The 17,613-nt window shown below is 36.9% G+C and overlaps 1 protein-coding gene across 1 annotated transcript in view; it reads right to left on the bottom strand.

Annotated features, from left to right (window-relative positions):
• Window positions 1-17,613, bottom strand: part of LOC131045021 (uncharacterized) — a 318,125-nt gene that overhangs the window by 7,007 nt on the left and 293,505 nt on the right. The window contains exons 10-11 of the mRNA XM_057978528.2: window positions 14,199-14,273; window positions 13,725-13,855 (exon numbers count right to left, since the gene is read on the bottom strand). Coding sequence (XP_057834511.2) covers window positions 13,725-13,855; window positions 14,199-14,273 — 206 coding nt within the window. The remainder of the gene's footprint in view (window positions 1-13,724; window positions 13,856-14,198; window positions 14,274-17,613) is intronic.

The raw sequence follows: 17,613 nt of genomic DNA, 5'->3' as shown, positions 1-17,613 counted from the left end.
CAATTTCGGGGTTTTTCTCCCTGACTGCAGGTGGGAAATTTTCCTTGAATTGCAAGTTTTAATGATTTTCTTTGTTTTAGTCTTTGTAGGGAAATTTTTGGCTAATTACAAGTGCACTTTATTGAAAAAAGAACTTTTAACTTACTTTTTACTTCCCCCTTGATGCTTTTTGGCTTTTTAAGTCATAATAGGGATTTTTTGGGTAAGTTACAAGTTAATTTTAAATTGCATACTTAAAAGTCACTTGTAATTCTTTTCTAAAACCCCTATTTTAATGTCTTTTGCTTGTAATGGGGATTTTATTCCCCTATTGTATGTGTTGAGTTATTAAAACTTGTTGTAGGGATTTTATTTTCCCTTTACAAGTTATTTATAACTTGCATATCTCTCTCCAAAACCCGATTTTGCTTAGAAATGAAATAAAGTGACATTTTAAACTTGCTATTGTGTCCAAAAAACCCGATTTTCTTCATAAAGTGTAAATGAACGAATTTTAAACTTGCAATTGGATTTCTAAAACCCGATTTTGCCTTGTTGAGAGAAAAGTAACAGTTTAAACTTGTTTGCTCTCAAAAACCCGATTTTGCCTTGTTGAGAGAAAAGTAACATTTCAAACTTGTTGTTTGCTCTCAAAAACCTGATTTTCACTATTACATGTAAAATGAAGCTTGTTGCTCTTTCCCAAAAACCCGACCAGCAATATTGGAGGATTTTGTTGACAATTTCCACTGATTTTTGTGGAGAAAATCTTAGGAGGAAGGCGTTTTGGATTCCTTGCTATTTTCATGCATTTTCCAACTCTCTTTATGCCATTTGGAAGACATTATCGCTGGTTTTATGGTGTTTTAACAGCAAAAACATTTTTGAAAAATGCCACGATTTGCCTCATTCAAGTGCCACGAATCTTGTCTTTCCTAAATTGTTTTGGCTTGTCTTGCCTAGGCGTGGAGGTTGGGTGCTTTACTTGACCGATTCTTCATGCTTTTAATGGGGGTTTTGATACATATGGCATTTTTTTCAAAAACGTGGCTAGGGTTTGAATCTTCTTCTTTTGTCTATAAGAGATTCTCTCTCTTCATGATAGTTATATGTTTTGTTTTGTTCTTGCCTAAAATCGGTTTTGTGAGAGATTTTCCCCTTTGTTCCAAGTTTGCAAAGCAATTTGTGAATTGCATTGATCTTCCCCATTTTCCCTCTTTACTTGTATTCTGGATTTTAAATCCCGATTACAAGTAGGATGAAAATAGTTGATCTACCCCTTTGGTTGAAAAATCTTAACCATCTTTTGGTGAAATTCCAAGTTTCAAAGTTGGAAAAAGCTTGTCTTTCCAAAATTGTGTTTTTAAAACTTGATTACAAGTAAAAGTTCTTCCCATTTTTCATATGATCAACATGGAAAAGTTCTTAAAAAATCCATTCATAACCATCCGCACTTGTTGTTTTTGGTCATAAGCTTCATTTCCCTCATATCAAGATCCCTATTCCCACCATTTCATCCACTCATTTCAAACCTTCATTCATTTTTCCCATTTAAAGTCTACCTGCAGTCAGCCATCCAGAACCCGAAATTGGTCCAAAATGCACTCAAAAACACGTGAAAATGAGTTTTAAAGGTCCAATTAAAAGTGCAAACTTGTAGTTACCCATTACACATATGAAGTTGCATGTTTGTTCTTCACAATTACAAGTTAATGCTCTTGTTTTCCCCACACATGTAATGCAACTTCCAGAACCCGAAATTCACCTGTGAGCCCATTTTTGCATCAGTTTATCCCTTCCCTTGTCAGTCCGGTTTATACACACGACCTACCAAATCAATGAATTAAGGCATGGGCCTTATTTTGCAAGTAGATTTCAAGATTGGAGGATGATACAAAGAAGAGATACAACAAGAAGAGATACAACAATTCATGGTTGAGAGCATAGAATGCTTTCAAAACAAAGATGGTCATGACATGAAAAGAGGAAGGCAACCCTTTCCCTCCTGAAAAGATAGTATTACCCCAAGCAAGAAGACGAGGATGCAAGTTCCCGTTCTGGTTCAAGATGTCTTTACCAATCCAAAATACTTCAAGTTCTAGCATCCTGAAGCGACATGAAGATCATCATAGACAAAGGATGATGCAATTAGAGTCGCGTCTTTAGACACATGGAATAGTTTTAGTTATGCATTTGTAATTTTGTTTTGACAAGTTACATGTAAGAAAATAACTTTGTAATTGCAAGTTAACTCATTACTTGCACTTTTGTAATTACATGTAAAGCAACTACATGTTGTGTTCAATTAGGACTGTAGTTGGAATAAGTCATAGTTAGTTATTGAATAAGTCTTGGTGTTTGAGAGAATTCTCAAGTTAGTTGGGATCCTCCCACCTTTTTCTCATGACTCCTCTTCTATAAATACTTGAGGGGTCTATTGTAATTTTTATCTTTTGGCAATGCAACAAAATTCTGCCAATTTGTATGTGCACCCTAAGACTTTGAGCTTAGATGTAAATCAGATTGCTTTCAATAAAAGAGGCAAGTTGTGTTGAGACTTTGTGCCAATTCAAGTTGTTATGTGACGACATTTTCTAGAGTTGATTGTGAAATTTGTTCTATTGTGAAAGAGGGATTTGAATTCAATCTTGCAGACTTTGAGTTGCTAATTGTATTTAGAGTTATATGTTTGGTTTTCTGATTTGGTCTTGCAGACTTTGAGCTGCTTATCATATCTGAAACTAGTGTGGAAAACTAAAGTGGGAAGATAGCTTGTAGACTTTGTGCTACTTCTATTTTTAAGAGTTGTGCATGTGAGTTGAAGTGCATCATGTAGTTAGACTTTGAGCTACTACATATTGTGCTTAGTTAGCAGAAAATCATCTAAAAAGGTTGATAGGAGAATAGATAGTTGAAGACTTTGACCTTTCTTTCTGTTTTCCCGTCCCGGGGAAGTGATGGAGGTCCTTGTGCCTTCATGGAAACTTTGCTTCCCTTTATGTTCCAAAAATCCTACAAAGAAGTCTCATTTTTGTATTTGCTGTTATTTATTTCCAATTGCTATTACTTTTATGTGAAGAGAAAAGAGTATAGTTTTTCTTGAAAGAAGAAGAAAGATTGATGTCCCACCCATATTAGATTAGTTTAGTTTGTAGATAGGGGGAGCCTTCCCTTAATTAGGAGAGTTTTACTCACAAACTGTGGTTGAAACCATAATTTTGTATATTTCCTCAAGTGTACAAAATTTTCAACCAACAACTAATATATTTAAGATGTTTAATGTGTAAACTCTTTTATTTGTCATGTGTGTGACTCCATGACTTCATGAGCCCTCCTGTGAACATTATTGAAGGGTGACGACTCTTCAATAATGAACACTTGTTTCAGATTGATATTGTAAGGTGACAATTTTACAATTATCAATTTATCTATCTTGATGGATATCATGTGACTTGATATCTGTGGACATGTCATGATAGTATATATCTTTGAGACATTATGGTAGATATCAGTTGTTTGGTATCATTAAATAAACCATAATTATGATAGAGATCTTCATGGTGAATATTATGGACATAATATTTGTGGACATGCCATGAATCATTATCAATATGGTAGGCATCATGTGACTTGATGCCAGTGCACATACCTTGATAACTATGAGTTATGGTGAGTATCATGAGACTTGATATTCATTGTTGAACCATATCTCTGGATATCACTATGGTGTGATATCTCTTCTCTTCACAATCAATGGATGAATTGTGATTTTTTCTCTAACATGAAATGTGTCCTCCCTAGTTAAGAGGGAGTGTTAATTCATCTAATGTCAGTCGTACAATTTCATAATTCCGATACATTGATTACATGTTAACTATTAGTATGTATGTTAACAAATCAATAATAAAATCTAAACCGAATTATGATGTTTGACTGGTCACACCCTTTCATGTTAACGGGCTATGATAAGCGATTCATAATCGCGTTCCTCACGATCAGCGATGATCTTAAATTGTTATCGGGCTATGTTATTAATGGGCTGTTAACGGGTGATAAGTGGCACGTAGGGAAGAGATGTGTCTTCCCACATGGGAAGACACGTCTCTTCACTACTTAACCCCTCTTCCACATATATATAACACACATACAATAAGGAGGAACACAATACCGAAATCGATAAGTGTTGTGCTTCCTTTCATTCGCACTACTGCAGTTCAAATTTAGTTCCAGACTGTATCTTCATCTCTTCTATCCTCTTGATCACAAATTTTAACTAAACTTAACATTCTCTTTAATGTTTGCTTGTTTTTCAGGTACCTTGCTAGTTTTCTAGATATTGTGTGGTAGTGAGTCAAGTTAGTAGCCACATCTCACCACATTTATGTTTTCTTAGGCTCATTAATTCATATATATAACTGTAAGCATATTCAAGCCATCAATGACACAAGGCACCACAATCAATAATCATTAATTGCAGTTAAGATCATATATTACCATGTCAAGAACATTCCATTTAATTTTCATGTGTTATTGATCCTTGTAATGTCCCCTTTTTAGTCACTTTAGCATTGTAGTTAGCTCTGACTTTGTTTGTGACCGTCAACCATGCCAAAGAGGATGTTTGATGTTGTTGTTGAGCTTGGATGATCTAAAGGACTCTTATGCCACTTTCTAAAGTGATTTCTAGCTTCTAGTGTGTTCTCCAAGATTCTTGGAGAGAGCATCTATTTCTAGTAAGTCACTCAATTGAGCTCAATTTTCAATATTCATCATTGGTATCACTGCAGTGCAGTCAAATTTCAATTCCGATACTTTTCAATAGTTTCCTCAACCCGGTTGTATTAAAAATTAAAATAGAGACCTGTTGTGACGTTTTCACACATCGCCCCATTGCAAATGGGGACCCTTGCTTTTTTTTTTGCTTTTTAGGGTTTGTCTTTTTAGGTCTTTTAGGGTTTTGTCAGTTAGCCTTTGCATTTTGAGTGATGCCCTAGTCCTGAAATTTGGCTAAGTCTGGAATGTCCTGATCCTGAAATTTGACTAAGTCTGGAAACTGAAAAATCTCAAAAAGCTAGATTTTGGAATATAACTCCTGGAGGTCTGAAACCACTCTCAAACATCCTGAAAGTATATATGGAATATAACTTAAAGTATAAGGAAATGTCACTTATACTTAAATGTTATATTCCATTAAAATTGTCCTGATAGAGAGTTCGAAAGTCAAATTTCGCTCCTGTCCTTCACTGAGGATCCAGAGCGAATTTCGCTCCTGTCCCTCCCAGGAGGACCAAGGCGAAGCGCTCCTGTCCCTCACCAAGGGACCAGGGCGATAATACTTATTTGAGCCATTCCTGACCTTGTTTGGACGAATTGAGACATCAAAGGCATGGTGAAGGGCAAAATGAGCATGATGGAGCATCCAGACTTGATCAAAAGCAATGAAATGATGAAGTTTTTGCCTAGAAGGTCAAATTCGCTCCTGTCCCTCACTGAAGGACCAGAGCGATTTTATTCATATGCACATTTTTAGACTTTGTTTGGACATTAACTTTTATTCATAGCATGAAGCAAGATGATATCTTCCCTAGCAAAGACATTTCATGGTGAAAAGTGAAGCATTTGGGCCTGGAGGACAAAAATCGCTCCTGTCCCTCACTGAAGGACCGGAGCTTGAAATCCAAAATTGCCTTGTCCTTGAAAGATTTGAATGATTTCGCGAATTGAGAAGATCAAAGGAGATACATTTTATCAGTTGAATATAACTTGAAAGCGCAATCATGAGGAAAATTGACCCTAGAAGCAAAATCACTCCTGTCCCTCTGCCAGGGACCAGGGCGAATTTAAGTGATAGCTCCCGTCCCTCTCTTAGGGACCAGAGCGATTTTCCCTATAAGACAGGTTTTTGGCGAAGATCAAGTAAGTGTTAAGTTTGAGGCAAGCAAAGGAGGCGTAACGAGTCCGTTGAAGACAAATTGAAGATTGCAAGATGCATAATGAGACCCATATTGGCCTAGGCGCTCCTGTCCCTCAGTTAGGGACCAGAGCGATTTTTGCCTTAGGACAATTTCTCGCCAAGTTTGAGCAAACTCCCGGCCAAAGATGAAGGGAAGGGGACACAATGAGTCCATTGAAGATAAATTTTGAAGTTAGCAAGTTGTGATGGAGCCTACAATTGCAAATTCGCTCCTGTCCCTCAGCCAGGGACCAGGGCGAAATGTTAGTTAATTTGCCTTTCTTCAAAGTTTAAGATCACTCCAAGTCAAGAAGTAAGGTGGCAAGGACGTTTGGAGGTGTCTCGACAAAGAACAAAGTTACAAAGACCGCCAAAGTTGAACAATTTGCACCAAATGCCCAAATTCGCTCCTGTCCCTCAGGCAGGGACCAGAGCGAAATCTTCATGAAAGCTTAGATTTTGAATGTTGATCACGTTTCAAGTGTCCAAAGGGGACCAAGGGACTTCATTTTACACGATGAAAGCAATGGCAAGTTGATGAAAGCAAGCATGAGCCCAGGACATTGAAGTTCGCTCCTGTCCCTCAGTCAGGGACCAGGGCGATATCCACCGTATTTGCCAATTCATTCAAAATTCATGCCAAGTCAAGATTGTACATGGTTGCACAGGGTCTAAGGCGTCTTAAGATGATGATATGCAAAGGTTTCAAACGTCAAAAGACTATCAATTTGAACAAGGAAGCTATATCGCTCCTGTCCCTCATCAAGGGACCAAGGCGATTTTCATTAAATCATTCGTTTTCCTTCAAGATCATGTCAAAATCAAGGATACACAAGATCAAGGCTATCGTTTGGAAGGCAATGAACAAGAAACAAAGGTTACAAAACGACAAATTTAGGCTAAGATACAAGGTTCGCTCCTGTCCCTCACCAAGGGACCAGGGCGATAATCCTCCAAGCATCAAAGTGCCTTGTTAACGACAAGTAGAACAAGCATGGAACGAAAGGATAACGTTGTTTCTTCCTCATGATGAAATTTGGTGATCATAGAAGCTAAGATCAAGGAGAAAACACCAAGATCGCTCCTGTCCCTCACCAAGGGACCAGGGCGATATTAGTCACAAAAGGCATTCATTTACAAAATCAAGTCACTCAAGTTCGAAGTTCCTTGTAAGCATGCCACTTTCAACATGGAGATGATGGTTTCAAACGCCAAAGGCACAAGAATCAAGATCAAAATGGTAATTCGCTCCTGTCCCTCAGTCAGGGACAAGGGCGATAATGGTTTGTGTCTTTACCTTTTCTAAATTTGGCGCTAACAAACATTTTTTGAATTTATTTTAAATGCTAAAAATCGATAAGTTTGAAAATTCAATTAAGTAGCATTTAAAAATTGCGCTAAAACATTAATTAATTAATTTTTTGCCTTTTAAAAATCGAGTTTATTTAAAATTATAGGCGTTAAATTAATTAATTATAAATAAAAATGGGGCGCTTGATTTAAAATTTGTTTCATTTTACAAGGGTCAGCCTTTAAGTTTATTTTAAATTTGCCTTATTCATCAAAGTCGGCCTAGGGTCAATATGAAGGTGAGCGCCTATAAAGTAGGAGTAGTTTATTTTATTTTCACATCATCATTTATCATCTTTTCATATGCGATTTGGAGTATACAAAGGAAGTGCGAAATTATCATTCAAGAGGAGGTGCGAATTGTGTTCAAGGTGCGAGTCTTATCAATAGGAAGGCACAAGCATTATCAAAGGAGTTCGAGTTTCAAGTTAGGCGAACTTGCCAAGGACATTGAAGAACACATCAAAGACTCCAAGGGTGGCGAATTGATAAAGAGGACGTTCCTTATCCTTGAAGATCACGTTGAAGGCTTCTAACGTTAATTTTGCCTAGGCAAATTCCTCATTTTGCATTCTAGTGTTAGCTCTCAAGAGAGGTATGGCGATATGGATTTATTGTTTTGATTTTGAACGTTGATCGTCATAGCTTAAATTTTGAATTTTGAAATTTTGAATACCAGTAGCCCAATCGTTTTTTAGGAAATAATAACTCAAGGATTTATTATGAGGTTTCCTAAAATTAATTTAATCTATGCTATTCATTGCAAAATCATGTTTCTAATTTTGAAATGTTGTGTAGGCATCAAATGGAGATCTCATCAAGGAAAATCAAGCCGAATCAAGGACGATCTTCGCCGGGACGATCAAGCCAGGACAGGGGCGACCTCCTCCAATCCAGCGTTTCAAGGTGAGGTACATCATCATCCTGCAAATCAAGGACGCAAGAAGTCAGAACAAGGGTTGTCATCACTTCTCCAGTCAGTGTGGTCCACCTCAGCATTTCCAGATTCAATGTACCTAACTCATGGAAGGTGGCACAAACTCCGATGTACCTACCCCGGCTATCCATTGGTCGATTTTTCTAGAGAGAACATGTGTCCAAGCAATACAATTTTATCATTGGTCAAGCATTAAATGTTATGTAATGGTTGTAACAAACCCTAATTAGGGTTTTCATTGTTGAATCTTGGCCATTGATCTCGAATTGATCTGGGCCATCGAATTGTATTGAGGGCACTATATAAGCCCTGGCATTTCATTTGTAAAGGCTAATTAGCAATAGTTAGATAATAGTTAGAGAGTTGAAAATAGTTAGAAGATAGAAATAGAATAGCAATTAGAGTAGAGTAGAGAGAGAAGGCAAAGATTGTTGCCAAGATGTTGTTGTAAAAGACTTGTAACTTCATTGAAGAAATGGTGAAATTTATGGGTCGATTCGACAATTTGCATGGTCTTTATACTTCTCATATTTGATTTCATGTTATTAGATGAGTGGAAGAAATATGCTTGATTGATGGTGAAATTCGCATATCCATACTACTAGCAGTTTGTTGATTGCAGACTTGCCTTGTGTAGTCAACTGGAATCATTCAGCTTAAGCGTAACTTCAATTGTCGCTTCTTCATTGATATGCATCAACCTGATGGTGTCTATGCCTGCAGTGATGATTTGAACATCATAAAGCTTCCCTTCGAAGATCGCACTAGCCTTGTGGAGATGGTCCATTGATGTCAAAACAAGACTTAGTTAGAGTTTCATCAAAAATCAAATCATTGCTCCTACATTCTTAGTATTAGGATTAGATCTTCTCTTCGCCCTCATCCTTTTTCCATTTTTTCAAATCTAAGCCAGTAAGAGCCTGTGTTCCAGCAAAGCAGATCGGAAGTTCAATCATCAGATGTAAGTCCCCTTGTGATTCCAGCAAATCACATCATACCACTGGAGTTTATCCACACGTAGAGACCCTACTAACCAGAACATTGGAGTCATCCTAACTGATCCTTCATGCGAATCTTCAGCAGTTAGAGACTTTATTCAAGAGAGGATAAGATGCCTTTAGGTATTTTATTCTGTGTATGATGGTGTACAAAATACACGTCAACAAGACCTTGCATATAAAAAGTTCTCATTATTTTAATAGAAGGATTTTTTGGAGCAAAAAGGACTTTTTAATTAAAAAGTGATTTTTAAATAAAAGTCTTCCGGAATTTTTGCCAGGAAAAGTAAATAAGGGGGTTTGGAGAGCTCATTTGGATTATGTGGATTATTACATTTTCTCTAGTGAAACCCTTGTGGTTTGGGGATTGAGCTTGGTTCATCTCAATCTTCCTAAGGAGGAAAACCTTCACGTAGAAGATTATCCACGATGGTGAGAGATCCTCCCTCGTTAATGCCGTCAGATTCATTCAAAGTCTTCACTTGTGCAAAAAGAGATTTGCGGGTAAATAATTTATGGTTGAAGTTTGATTTGTGAAGTTCGCAAAAGAATTTGAGCTTATTTGAATTATGTGGATTATTACATTTTCTTTGGTGAAACCCTTGTGATTTAGGGATTGAGATTGGTTCATCTCAGCCTTTCTGAGGATGGAACCTCTCAAAGAAGAAGATTAGCCATAATGGTGAGAGACCCTCCCTGGTTAATGTTGTGAGATTCATTCAGAATATCATACAAAAAAAGATTTGCAGGCAAATGATTTATGATTGAAGTTTGCAGAAGATTTTCAAATAGTTTTGGGATGCCATGACTGGGGATTAAAGTGTTTTTTAGAAGGTTTCTCCTTTGGGCATACCACCAATTTCCTGCTGATTTGGGGCATCAAATGATATGAGAATGGTCTGAGTTTGATATGTAAAGGCATTCCTTGGTTAGACGACCAAGTTGGGACCAACAAATGATGAAATTTCGGTAGGTTTGGATTCTTTGTGGAGTCATACGCTTTGTACCTGACTGCATGGGTAAAGGTGGCTGGCGTGGAATCTTTCAAGATGAAATGCCTATATTTTAGAGACTACAATCAGGACTTGAAGTGGTGCCTATTCAATAGTGTTTTGGACAGAAAATAATATAAAATTGGGAGATTGGAGGGTTGAATGTGGACAAACAGTCCTCTTGAGCTTGTGGTAAAGTTTTAGACATGGCATGTTAAATTGGGAGCAGATCGCTTGCCTCCTGGAGGTCTAAACTTGCAGGTGATATTGGCATTGTGTCTCTATTGATGTTCTGAAGCATTGCAAACTTGAATGGGAAGGATGGGACTTGTTTGGTGAATCATCTTTGCATCTCAGCACTATTTTCTTCCCTATTGTGCAGGTCTGAATGTCAAACAGTCATTTCTCTGCCTTTTCATCATCACTTGAGTGATTTGTTGAATGCTGGGCATGTATAGATCGCTGCAAACTCTCGGGTAATGTTCAATGTCTTTGTAGGTGTGTTTGAAGAGCCAAACAAGTATTTTCAAGTCTGCTGTGCATTATATTTGTGACCTGCAACACAGTTCCATGGAGTTGAGTGTGTTGGAAGGTTCTTTTGACAGTACTGGGCCTATTCCCTGCATTTTGGCTTCGTCTTGGAGGTGTATTGAGATGCATAGATGAGTTCTGGGAGGTTTTAAAAGATAGATTTTCCCTGTAATAGAGGTGTGACAGATTTGCAATCTCGTATTCCTGCTATACAGAGCTGCAGTGCTCCCTTTCATGCTCCTTATCAAGCTGGAGATGTTGTGGTGATGCTTGGAAGTTGATTTGTGATTGTTGTTGTCTGTCATACACTTTCTGCTACATAGGACTTGCAGATGGTTAGTCACTAGATAGTTTTTAGGGTATTTACGTGAAGCATGGTTGTATGTTATTATTTAATGCATTGAACAAGTTACCTAGCAATTTTATCAATCTCATAATTTGTAAAATTTGAAATATATGAATTACAAATCATTTCAAAAGAAGACAGCAGAGACCTTTCACTATTGCATGTTGTTTGTTGGCTCTTATTGTGAAACGAATTAAAAAAAAATTAGGGGTGTGTTGTTACAATTCTGTAGGCACTTTCAAGCTATTAAGTATTAACATAGTTGAAAATCTTGGACTCGCCTCAGACTCGGCAAACCAAAAATTTGGACTCGGACTCGGACTCATGAAAGACTCGTGAAAGACTCGGCAAGGACTCGGCAAAAAGAAAAACCATAGTTTTACAAAAAAACATAAAGAAATTAATGCATTTAGAGAGCATAAGAGCCATAATTGAAACATTACACATGTCACATACTCATAGTTTCAAACTTTCAACTCTAAAATGTATATACCAAGATTTCTTCAATGCTAATTATGCTGTTATATGGAGCCTAATCAGACTCGGAGGTTAAATTTTCCCTACTTCCATCGGCGCAGTTTCCCGCTATATTTTTTGACAGGGGTTTGGGGGCAGCGCCCCCAAGTTGGGGTCAAGGGGCATCGCTCCTTGCGGGGTCAAGGGGCATCGCTCCTTGCGGGGTCAAGGGGCAGCGCCCCTTGCGCACTCCCTGTCGCGATACAGGGCGGTGTCGAGGGGCAGCGCGCCGCGAGGCCAAAAATACTTTTATTATTTTATAAAGGCGTCGGGTGTTATTTTTATTTTATTTTTCACTCCATCAGTTATGCCAAATGAAGGCAAAATTTTTAAAAAAAACTCAATTTTAAAGCTTTCATGACTTTTTTTTTGGGTCGCGTGAGTCCATTTGAAAGACTCGCGAGTCCATGCAAAAGACTCGCGCGAGTCCTTGCAAAAGACTCGTGAGTTTTTCAAATGGACTCGCCAGGACTCGCCTCGCGAGTCCTTGGCGAGCCGACTCGTGGCTCCCATGGACTCGTGAGTCCGTGGCGAGTCCAGGAGTTTTAAAACTATGAAAGTATTAATGACACCACAAGGCACCACCATCAATAATCCTTGGTTGCAGTTGAGATCATAGATTAAACCATGTGTCTAGAACATTCCATTCAATTTTCATGTGTTATTGATTACCGCATGCATGTTTCCCATCTGAAAGTTAGTTGGGGTTAGTACCAGTTAATTACTGTATAACAATAACTCATTTGAACAATGCAACAAGTATTTAAAACTTGCATCAATTCTTAAGGTTGTGTACTTCATTATAGGTCTTAAGGGATGCCATGTATGTAACCACATCGAATTTAAGGGCCCCTAGTGCCAAGCATATCAGAAATGATAATATTACACATTACCAATGCACCTGCACGTTACACAAGGATGATGCACTGACTTTTAACATTGGCCAGTGACAAAAATATTTTAATTTTGAGACCTTGATCCTTATCAGATTACTCTATGAGCATGTATCATGTTGCCACCTGCCACATATCATTCTACATCTTCTATATAAAAAGAGGTCTGATATGATTTTAGGACAGGCAGAAACCAAGAAGATAGAGATAGAGGAAGTAAGAAACAAAAAGAGACGAGGAGAAATAAGGGACGGTAAGGAAGAAAGAAATAAAGCTGTCAATATCTTTAAGATCTAGTTTGTAAATCAAAGGCTGAAGCCTGGCATGTAATCAACCTCATATGCAATTATGTTGATAAAACATAGCTGTATATTCAGTGCTTCTGGATTTGATTGTGTAAAATATTTTTGCATCAACGTTTCGGTTCACTCTACATGTGTCATGAACCATCATCAGGATGAGAGAGAGATCAAGCAGTTGCCCAACTCCTTGAGCTCTCTCTCATCCTGATGATGGTTCATGTAGTTTTGGGGCAAAATGTTGATGCAAAAATATTTTACACAATCAAATCTAGAAGCACTGAATTTATTGTTCGAGGATTGTGGAAATCTGTTCGTACTAAAACATAACAGTTCTTTCTATATTATTTCTGTTAGTTTCCACTTTATATTAATAAGGTTTAAATTTGAAAGTCCTATCGGCTACAAGGTTAGAAAGTCCTTAATTGGACGCTCCAATCTTGACTGTCTCAGAATCAGATGCTCCTTGCTCACCTGAAGTTCTTTTGTTGACTCCTAATTTGATCCATGACATTTTGATTCTCCCAATGTCCTGCTACGGAGTTTTGACTGGTCTGTCCCATTCTCAGGTCCCATTACCACCTTTAGTATAGAACATATAAAACAGAAAGAACCAGAGACATCCTAGACTTAAGAAATTTTTCCAATGGAAATGTAATCTGAAAACTCAAGTTTGTATGTCTGACTGATATTTGGTTCATCTAGCCTCACAATGGATCAAAATTTTGTGAACATGTAACAGAGATCTGATAATGTTATTCTACTATAAAATAATCATCAATGTAAACACATATTTCAGTAAATTCTGCTTCAACAAGAGAAAGAAGAGTCTGAAGGAATTAGTTACTGAAATTAAATTGAAATCTATAACAATGAAACAATAGTACATGATTTTGTTAAAATAAAGGATGCTATCGAGATGAAACATACCTATTGGGCCATGCAAGAAAGGAAGAGCTCTTTAGTTTCACCAAATTCATCAAAATTACACCTATATCTCCAATAATTCCACGTAACTTTGCCAACATGCCCATCAGCCCTCCTGTAGTAACCCCGAAAACCTAAATTTTGACCATTAGAGAAATTAAGTTTAGATTTATATGTATTTATCTTAATGGTGAATGCATGAAGGATAGAAAATTCGTTGCAATTCTGATTGATTTTCTACAATATCATTTGCAGTTTTCATACAGCTAATCATTTGCAGGACATTAAAATTCAAGCAGCCCCTAGGTTCTTTACACAAATCCATGTCTTTTAACCATCACATTAAATTTAAATCTTAGATAATATAATGGAACACCACCTAAAACAATGAACACAAATTCCTTGTCCATCAATTTTGACATTCATACACAACCATTTAGTTAAGTTGTTGAAAAACACAAAAAACATTAAAAGTACCTCAAGTACATGTGTAGGAAACACGACCACCATAGGAACCCCAAGATAACCAAGTTCTGCTGTATTAGTACCAATCTGTCATAAGGAGATATCGATTTAGACCATACATTAGATTTTCTTTGACTAGGTAATTTTTTATCTGTTTCTAGAACTTGTCATTCTACATAGAGAGAGAGAGAGAGAGAGAGAGAGAGAGAGAGAGAGAGAGAGAGAGAGTTTTATTAGTTTCCAACTTTCCATGACTAACCAAAATAGGTCAATAGGATTCAAAGTATAATAATAGGTTGGAAAAGCAAAGTATTCAGATAACATAAGTTTTAAACAGTACCTAAACATAAAATACAAAATAAATATGAAAAAAGAAACAATAGGTAAAGCTAAAGCAGTTAAATGCTGAGCTATAAGATAGAGTACAATTTCAGAGAGCCCTATGAGAGGACCCTTAAAAAGAAACAAGGAGCTGATAGAGACAGAGCAGGATACCATGAAAGAATACTAAAGATATCATGTCTACATTAAGATTCGTACCAAAAGAACCAGCTTGTCTTTAAACACAACAAAAGGGACTAGGTAGGATTTGTGAATGCTCATAGGGGGTTGTCCAAGATTGAGGGGGCCATGTTGGGCAATCCTAGTAGGAAGTTAAATATTCCCCCTAGAGCCTCCCTAATATAAAAGGCCAACAAAGCTCTGGAAGTAGAGAAAATACAAGTAACGTGCATGTCTTCTTGACTCAAGCTGCAAACAAGTGGAAGGGTGTTGGTGTCAAAACACAACATATCCACTTCATCGTGAATTAGACTAAGGGAATCAAAGCATGCTGGTGGTGATATAGATTACCCCCTAATTTTGTAAACAAAGGCAACACTCCAATCATCATATCGTGGAACAATCAAAGCTCTATTATAACTTTGGGGATTATGTTTTCAAAATCAAATGCCAAGTGACATTCTGTAATGTATACCCCTGATTTTTTCTAATTTTTATTTTTTGAGAAATTATCTGCAAATGAAACTCATACAAAATATGCAAAGAGAACACTTGGCTGCAATAGTTTGATATTGATTTTATTTCAGTTCACACGCACAATATTACATGCTCTTTGGTGGATAAACAACCCCAAGGTACGTTCAACACATGAGTTGAGAAATACATGGAACCAACATAAAAAGTACCTTATATTGAAGACGAATCTGAAGGTTGCAGGTCTGATACAAATCTTTTGAGGGCTGCTACAAGCAATGGAGCCAATCAACACCACCCAACACTCTTCTAGCTCACCGACCACACCCACCAATAGACAATTCTGAAGTTGTACCACTGAAATATAACCTTCAAACCCTTAGGAAATGGACTGATAATATGTGGTCACATCTGCAACAGCTACCCGAATGGCTTATCCCAACCCCCAACCACTCTGTTATCACCTAGCAAAGATAACCAACAGGTAAGAGTACCTCCAGCTCAGGGGAACATCACCAAAATGACAGAGTATGCAACAAATCTCAAAACACCTCCAGCAAGATACCCACAACATCTAAACCCTTTCTAGCTTTTTTTTTATGCCAAAGAACGTTCTACAACTAGGGCATCATCTAAAACCCTAAGTTGCACATCCAGCAATAAGAGCACCTGAAAACACCACCAAAAAATACCTAAAAAATCTTTGCTAATCACCAAAATGCAAACCAGCAAATCTGCAATCAAAATACCTTGATGTTTTCATTTTCTTCAAACCCCAATTTCAGAAAATTTGTGAAAACCAATGTCTTCCCTATGTGAAAACACCAAACCAGCTAGGAATGATCTTTCACCACTGATATTAGTGTATTTGATGAAGGTTTTCATCTTCAATCAATCTTAGAAGAACTTCTTTGTTCATTCCAGCAGCATCTCCTTGAGTGTACAAACTCTAAATAATACAAATGAGAGCCTTACACCTCCTTTGTAAATTTCAAGAGCTATTTTAGGCAAAAGCTTTTTTCCTTTTTTTATTGTTTTTGAAAAAAAGTTTTTTTTTTTGGCTTTTTGTTGCTTTTTTGAAAAACACTTTTTGTTTTTTTGATACTTTTTTTGGAAATGAGCTTTTGTGCTTTTCAGTTGCTTTTTTGAAAAAAACAATATTCCACTCAAAAAGGCCTCTTTGAAATATTAATAACAATTCATGTACAAAGGCCCCCCTATTATCTCTCTTACCTTCCCACTTTTGAGGAGCATAACTTTATAATTTAGCACTAAAATAAATATTAAAACGTAACTTGATAACTTCAATGCAAATATTAAAATAATTTCAAGCACATTGTGGATAGGTACTCCAAAGCATCAAAAACTGAAACCGAACATGTTGAGACATTACTGGTGCTAACGAATGATGCTCGGTGCTAAAACAAGCACATACTATAAATAGTAGTGTTCTCTGAGAACCTAAGAAAGCAAACCTAGAAAGATTGGTGCCATGCAATCACTTACTATAAATAGTAGTGTTCTTCAAAGACCAAAGAGAGCAAACCCAATAAAAACCTAGAAAGATTGGTGCCATGCAAGGACATACTATAAATAGCAATTTCTATTGAAGCCCACTAAAACTGAGAACTGAGCTCACCAAGAACACTAGAACCCTCCTAGCACATCAAGAAACCTACGAAAAACCTTGAAAACTGTAATATCCCTTGGCTAATCTGACTCTGTTTCACTTATTTGAACCCCAAGGAATATTGTCAAACACTTGGCATACAATGTTTGAAGCCGCTGTAGTGAATTCTTTATTTGTCTTCTTTGGGTTTGTAGGCTGCAAATGAAGTTATGGAAAGCTTCTAACAATGCACAGTTGTTATAGAAATGATATACTAGCTGTTTTAGACCTTTACACACACATGTAATGACTGAAATTAACCAGCTAGTTGACATTAAGACAAACACTTGTCATGCATCCCAATGTATACCTACAGCCATTAAGCATTTAAGCAAACAATTGGCATGAAAGCTAAGTGGCTGATCAATGTTGAATGTTACCATGAATGTGGAATATGCAACTTATATCTCCATTAAACATATGCAACCTCCAAGTATTTCATGATATAATCATAATAGAAAATGATGCAATGAAGTAATGATTTTCTAATACAATGACCATAGATAGAAAACTTGGAATTTCAATGGCTGCCTTGATATCTTTGCTGTTAACCTGCTGTAATTTTTTATTTTTAATTTTGTTTTCCTGTTTATTTAAGTTTTTCTTACAGAACTAGACAGAAGTGCAGAAAGGGTTGTTTGTTTTTGTGTTTTTGATTGTTTTATAGCATAGGAAGGAATAGATGACAGCAAATATGAAGCAATACTGAAATAAATGAGGTATACAGCAAAAGTCAGAATTATTGCAAATCGTACCAGGCAGATTTGTCTGAATTACAAAGCC

The sequence above is a fragment of the Cryptomeria japonica genome, chromosome 5 (genome assembly GCF_030272615.1).
Source record: "Cryptomeria japonica chromosome 5, Sugi_1.0, whole genome shotgun sequence".
Lineage (NCBI taxonomy): Eukaryota > Viridiplantae > Streptophyta > Pinopsida > Cupressales > Cupressaceae > Cryptomeria > Cryptomeria japonica.
The sequence above is the reverse complement of the archived record's forward strand: the minus strand, read 5'-3'. Positions and strand labels throughout refer to the sequence as shown.